Source organism: Centruroides sculpturatus, unplaced genomic scaffold (genome assembly GCF_000671375.1).
Source record: "Centruroides sculpturatus isolate CEXI.00-Female unplaced genomic scaffold, Cexi_2.0 scaffold1138, whole genome shotgun sequence".
Lineage (NCBI taxonomy): Eukaryota > Metazoa > Arthropoda > Arachnida > Scorpiones > Buthidae > Centruroides > Centruroides sculpturatus.
In genome coordinates, this window is record NW_019385358.1 from 225,458 (window position 1) to 233,265 (window position 7,808).

Sequence of the window (7,808 nt, forward strand, 5' to 3'; positions counted from 1 at the left end):
TTTAAAGAGATGATTATGGAGCATGTGCAATACAACTACAGAACGATTTCACATGATAGTGTTAGGAAGAAATTCAGATCGAATGTTTATTTGAACAGTAATGGTCTATTTGATAAAGCCTGAAGAAGAGCCCAGGAGGGGGCGACAAAAACATTTGTGATTCTAAAAATAGAAGCACTCTGTTTTTGACTTGATTTACAGGCCTTTTTCAGATTAGAAGCTGTTCTAATTAGGAGTTATGTTGTGTTCCAAAATGGAACAATTGAAAGTTTCTTTGTGGTTATTTAAATTTCTTATGTTGTAACTTGCAATTTATAAATTTAAATAAAATTATTTATTGAAAATATAAAAGAACATATAATAATAATAAACATTCATTAGAACTATAAAGAAGTGTTGGAAACATATGAAAAGATGTGTTTTTTTATATATAATTTATAAAAATTCCAGCTTATGGTAGAAGATTTAGTTCAATGTTTTATATTCAGATCATTTGAGCTGATAAATAGTTATAGGTAAAAAACTAATTTACTTTTTATTAAAATACTGTATTTACTTACTCCTTCCTTGGCTGCTGCTAATTGTTGTTCTGCTGCAGATCTTTTAGCATTATAATGCCGCAGTTCTAATTCGTGTGTCATTTGTAACCAGTGTTGTAGTGCTGGAGGTGGTACCCAAGACCTAGATTCCAAAGCTTTTTTTGCTACTTTCAATTCTTCTCGTACATTTTGTAATTGTTGTTCTAACTGTTGTAATCTAGATTGCCCGGTATCAAGATTATCTGTCTCTTCAATACTAATCTAATAAAATACGAAAAAATTTGCAAGAATATCTATAAAGTTCAATCACGAAAAAAATACTTCTTTTTAATTTATTATAAAATTATTCAATATATTATTATTTATTAAAATGACTTACTTCTTCATGTAACCTTTGTTCTAAATTCTTTTTCTCCTGCATAACACTTTCATGTTCCATTTTAGCTTTGTCCAATCTGTAATAAATATATTATTTTACATTTAAAGTATAATTAAGCTTTATTAATGAAGAAAAAATTTAATGTAGAATAAATGTGTATATTAATCTAACAATTCAAGTATATGTTATATATATATATATATATAGATTTGAAATATGAAGAATCTTGATGATAATTAACTAACTTTGTGATTGATCAACAAATGCAGATTAAAATTACAGAAATCATTTTAAAAATTCATGAATTAATTGCATATATTCTTCAAATTACTCTTGCATGTAGAAGAAAGTTTAATGTTAAAAAATAATAATAATTCAAACATTTTTAATGACATTCCTGATAGCAGAGCCTCATTTTGCATTTATCATTAAAAAGTAAATTGATATTAAAAAAAAACAATCTTAAAACACAAATAATACATTGCATTGTATTATTTGTATTTTAAGACTGTGATAGTAAATTTAAATGAGTTTTAAAAACTGTTTTCAACAGTTCTAGTGATCATCTTTAACATATCCAGTTAATTCTAAGTAAGATTTAAATTGAGAGGCCAGTTGAAATTAATATTCATCCTTACTAAAACTCTAGATTTAATTCTTAAATCTAAATAGGGATTTAATTCACTGATATTGAGGAGTTAATTCTCAATTTACAGGTTAACCCTCTATTTAAATTCTCCATAAAACAAGGATGTATTCAATTTTTATGATTATTCTAAGCTCTTGCAAAAAGTTAAAACTAAGTAGCTATCTATACTAAAACATGATGCATTGCAATGACACACCAACAACTGCCGTAAATCATCAGGCTATAATTTGGAAATAATAATTATAAATTACAAATGAATTTGACACTAGAGGGAGGCCTTATTATCATTAAATTTAATACAAGATGGTGCCTACTGCCTCCCTGTAGTGTCAAATTCATTTGTAATGTATAATTTTTATTTCCAAATTATAGCCCAATGATTTACGGCAGTTGTTGGTGTGTAAGTAGCTATACAATAAATAATCATATCACAATCATACTTAATCATACTTACAATTTAAAAAATTCCTACCCTTACTTCTAAACTATCTTCATTTGTTTTAGTTTTTAAGTTTATGTAAAAAAAGTAACAACTGCTTACTATTTCATAGTGTTATAATTCCCGAGCAACTATTATATTCCATCTCTATATTTGTTAATGAACTTGATTTTTAATTTCTAACACATTTTAATATTTTGCAGTTAATTCTAATAATACTACTGTCTCAAATTTCACATAGTTCCCTTTACCAGAGAAATCTATTAGTTGCTAAGCTTTGAAACTATATACTTCATTTGTACATAACAATTCATACAAACACATTATCACAAATTTAAAAAAATTATAGTTGTAACATAACTCTCCACTTTAATTTGAAGATTTCATAATCCAATGTTAGATTGGGTTGAAGAATACGAAAAGTAAAGTGACTCTTAATCTAGAGTTACGAGCTCAAAATCTCAGGTTATAAAATTTTCTATTTGAAACATTTTTAATGTGTTTGACCAAAAAAATAAGCACAAAATGCATTCCTAAAACAGATTATTTAAACAATCACAAAAACTTTTTAAAAATCTTAATATACAGTGATACAAGTAAATATGACGTACCGAACCTATAACCAATGTGTATCTAATTGTTCATTCAACTACAAATGTTTTCATAACCCCCTTCTGGCCTCTTCTTCAAGTGAAAAGCTGGATCAAACACCAAACAACGAACAACGAAATTTGAATAAATCCGAACAGATACTGCACATCCTGGTGTGCAGTTGCTGTTATACAGTGACACAATACCAAACAATTTGATGTTACATTTTAATTAAATTTTATTATAATTTTTATAAATATTAGAATTACTCTTTTTGAACTTCTAAAAGTGTTTCTTCAGCCCTTTGTAAACTCTCCATATCCGTCATCATTTTACGCATGTGCGTTTGAGCATATTTATGCTGCACATAAGCAAACCAGCATCCTCCAATAGCAATTACCAAAGAAAATACAAGAAGAACATCTTTCACATAATTGTGATCTAAATAAAAATTAAACATATTTTTAAAAACAAATATTTTACATCTTGTAGTAAAAGAAATTAAATAAAAAAAAACAACTTGTTCTTACGTCTTGGTGGTCCAAATAAAACAACATCCATTGCTTTCAAAGCAATTTTATGTTTGTGAATGGAATCTTTAATACCCAAAACAGAATTTAAAAAATGCATATTTACAGCCATTCTAGAATAAAAAATGATCAGTCATTATTTTTGAATGATAAGAGCTGTATTATCTATAAATTTAAAAAATTATTTTATCAAAAGATTAATTAATTATTTCATAAATTTTAAAATAAATTATAATTCAATTTATATGCCTCTATGTCCTTATTTTCTATTTGTTATATATTTTGTCTATGAGGACTTAGCGTATTAATAGGACATATACACTGGTGTTTTGGTTTAGCAATCAAGGAAAAGTCTTATTCAGGGAAACAAACAATCTACAAGGTATAATACAAAGTGATCAATAAAGATTGTTTGTTTCTCTGAATAAGATTGCTAAAGCCAAAAAACCAGTGTAATACATACTATTAATAGACTAAGTCCTCATAGACAAAATATATAACAAATATTTTAAAATTTCATTATTATTCAAGATATTTTAAACTAAGAATGCTGCATATTGATTGGGCTGCAATTTGACAACATTGTAGACCTATAAATTCCCACTGTTGTCCATCTGTTTTTCCTTAATCTCAAGAATGGTGTTACATAAATGAAATTCAAGAACAAATATGAAAAGCTTAAAGGCAGGAGGCCCCAATTAACTATGTTCGTATATAGTTAATCGGGGCCTCCCACCCCAATCTTTCCATATCTGGTCTTGGCTTTCATCTATCTAACTCCATTCTCAAACTTAAGAAAAGATTGACAGATGACAATGGGAATTTATAGGTGTACAATTTTTTCAAACTGCAGCCCAAAAAAAATAGATTATGATAGTTTATGTTTATTCTGTATATTATAATTAAAATTAATATTCAAAAACAAAAACAAAAAATACATGTAATCTAATTTTCATCTCTGAAACTTAACACTAGGATCAAATAAATTATCATTCTTCACTGGCAACACTTTATAATAGCATCAATTCCACATGTTAACAAAGAATATAATCCTTTTTCCAAAATGCCACTGCAAAACACATGAATGCAAATGTCACTAATTTGACAGTGGGCACCGAACTACCAATATTTTTTAAATTAAAATTTAACTACAAATAATAGTAGTTACTATTTGTATGTAGTTAATGGTTATATGAATTTTCACATATAATATGCTTTAAAAATTCTGCTATTTAGACTAACATCATTGCTATACTGTAAAATTTATTGTTTTCAATAACTCATCACTTCTCAGTACATACTGAGTTTGCAGGACTCTAATAACTAACCAAAACTGGCTAGCCAGAGGGTGAAGGCAATTAAGATGATTAGAATCCAGATAGATTGAAAGATCCCAAAAACGTTTTAGGAGTGGTCTATGAAAAAACTTTTTAACTACCATTTTAGATTGGTAGTGTTTTGCTCTAAGATAGTATGTGACTTTTAGTTCTAAATATAGCACAGTAAAAAGAATGCTTGCAGATACTAAATGAAGAATACAAGAAATGGAACATCAGTTATTCATATAAAAAAGTATATTAAGCACAGTTCATTTTCTGTCCAAACATAAATTGAGAATTGAGTCAAAGTGATAGCAGTTCAATAATATTGTTTCAAGAACTATCTACGATGATCATATTGCTACTAGTATGAAAGAGAATTAAAAAAAATTGTACACATTCATGCTAGTGACTTTGTATCTCAAAAATGAAATCACAGACCCCAATTTTTTTACATTTTAAGTTCCTCACCTCATATTATGTAAAATGAGAAAGTTTAATCAAAACTGACTGATCAAATTTTGAGAATGAACTCAATTCTATAAGCCACATAGAAGAGGCTTCACTAATGCCCATTCTCAAATATTTTATGTAATATATTTTCAAATTACATCATTTAAAGACAATATTTTCCCTCTGTACATTTATGCCATTATTAAAGATTACATAACAAATAAATAGTACATTACGTTGGTAAAGTTGTGCCAGTAACAGCATTTTCTTGAAAATTTTTTACATATTGTGGCAGTTCAACTGATGACACCAACCACTCAATTGTCTCCTCCATTGTCCAATTATGAACTAAAATACAGACAAACAAATTTAATTATAATAATTCAAAAACATTTTTATGAAAATAATTAATTATATTATTAATAAACAATTTTCTTAAATTAATATTAAAAATAAATGTTTTATGTTCTGTCAATTTATAACATACGTGTAACTATACATAAATTATTATTTCTAATATTCTATAATTATATCAATTAAAATTTGTTTATTATTTTTAAGTTTTAAAAATAAATGAGTTTACTTTCATTAAACTTTAATTTGCAACAACAATTCTACTAAAGTGTTTAGCAAACAAAGAGTGATATTGCTATTAATTACATATTTAACTTTCTATACAATCAAACAACTAAGATAAACAATACTAATGTTTCTCTTTAATCATTGAGTTATATTTAATTATTAAACTTAATATTTTTTCTAATAATTTAATATTTTTGAATTAATTAGTATTTGAAAATTATTTAATAATTTAAATAGGACATTAGTAACAAACATGTTTTAATAAAGTGTTACTCCAAACCCTCCTCAGTGCTAGTTGGAGGGGTTGGAGTACATTATACCAATCCAAAATGCATATGCAGTTCAATTGTAAATAAAAAAAATTTGCTAACCACAAATTGCTGAGATACATCTACCAAAGTGTGTTTTTTGGATTACATAGATGGATTTACATTAAAATATACCATACAGCAAGCCAATTGTGTGTGTGTGTGTGTGTGTGTGTGAAACAAGTATACAGTTAAAAAAATAGGATAATAGAATACATAGCTGCCATTAAAAATGACAATAAAAATTCTGCAGTAGCACAACATTGTAAAAAGAATGGATGCAAAATATTAAAAAATAGTACAGGTATACCTCACCTTATGTCGGTAATTGGTTCCAGGAGAGGCGACGTAAGTCAAATTTACTTGTCTCCGAATCTACTTGTCACTAGGCTAAACCATAAATTACCATTTCCGGTTCTGTATTTTATTTATTAATGCATTTTTAATAAAATGTGGTTAATAAGGATCTATTTTACGCTTACAAACAAATAAATTTTAGTTTTTAATACAGTACAGATAAAAGTAATCTAAATTTACGAATGCATGTACTGTAAATACAGTACATACTTGTAAATGTATATATTTTAATACGATTTTATGTGCTTTAAATGCTTTTCTAGTGATATTACGACTTCAATATTTGTGGCGGACAGATGTAAAGTTGAGCAAAATGACTTAAACTTGATTTTTATTTTTCCATATACCTTTTTGACAAACAACGTATAATCGGGAACGACGTAACTCGAAATGACGTAAGTCGAGGTATATCTGTATTACCTCGACTTATGTCACACCTATTATTCTGAACATTACCAGAATATCTGGCAATTTTTAATATTGGGACATTATGTGTACAAATGCTAACAAATAAGAACAGATAACAAAATGGCAATGGGTCAACTAGTTCAATTAAACTCACAAGGAGATGACTAAACATTCATGTCTCCAATTTGCCTGAAACTTGGTGAGCATGTAGTTTTAAACACAAATAGTTCCTTGTCCAAATAATAGGACCCACATCTCAAGCATTTCCAAAAAATTGATCTCTGAAATTTGAGTGTTTAACATATAAGTCTAAGTTCTACTTGTGCTAGAAATGGTGGTAGCAAGTGGATAAGGTTCTACATGCTGGAGCTACACAATATGAGTTCAATCCTTATGACTTAAAATTTTTTTTAATGTGTAACATAGTTATTTTATTATTTTACTATATCATTAGCATTATTATAACTATTCTTATTCCTCATGCTTAAAGTTTATACAATGAGATTAAAAACTGTGCAAAAACAAAGTTTCTGTAGTAACTCTTGTATGTCATTAAATAAAATTTTTATTTTGTTATATTTATTTTCAGATATGGTGGTATTGTTTTATTTGAAATGTAACAAACATGAGCACATCAGGGAATTGTCCATAACATTAACAATTACAAGAAAAACACTGAAACTATAGTATCCTATGGTATTCTTCTTTTATAAGCTTTAAATGTGAGGAATAAGAATAGTAATAATAATGTGAATGGTAAAATAATGAAATAACTATGTTACATATTTAAAAAAAAACTAAAGTTGCAGACGAGTGAACTCATGTAGTTCCAGTGTCTAGAACCTTACCCGCTTAGCTACTGCCATTCCTAGGATAGGTAGAACTTCTAAACTTATAAACTAAACAGTCAATTTTCAGAGACCTTTTATTGAAATGCTTGAGAGTGAATCCTAATATTCGAACAAGGAACTATTTGTGTTTACAGCTACATGCTCACCAAGTTTTGTTTGAATCAGAAAGACAAATATTTGGCCATTTGTCAGTCAGCTGATGTGCATGTCACTATCTAAAACCTCTTAAACCAAGACATGCATCAAATGCTTATTTATAATTTAACAATAATATTACAGTAGATCCCCCTATAAAACCGTTTCCTATAGTTATGATTCCTATAAAAATTGTGGCAGTATCCGTAAACAACGGTAAAAATAACTCCTATAATACGTAAAACGTCATCGGGCAGCCGAACTACTT

General features: G+C 27.6%; 1 protein-coding gene across 2 annotated transcripts in view; it reads right to left on the reverse strand.

Annotated features, from left to right (window-relative positions):
- LOC111638070 (stromal interaction molecule homolog) overlaps positions 1-7,808 on the reverse strand; it is a 41,488-nt gene that overhangs the window by 11,783 nt on the left and 21,897 nt on the right. For both annotated transcript variants that reach the window (XM_023383702.1, XM_023383700.1), the window contains exons 4-8: positions 5,136-5,247; positions 3,128-3,240; positions 2,867-3,038; positions 919-994; positions 561-800 (exon numbers count right to left, since the gene is read on the reverse strand). In XM_023383702.1, the coding sequence (XP_023239470.1) occupies positions 561-800; positions 919-994; positions 2,867-3,038; positions 3,128-3,240; positions 5,136-5,247 (713 nt within the window). The remainder of the gene's footprint in view (positions 1-560; positions 801-918; positions 995-2,866; positions 3,039-3,127; positions 3,241-5,135; positions 5,248-7,808) is intronic.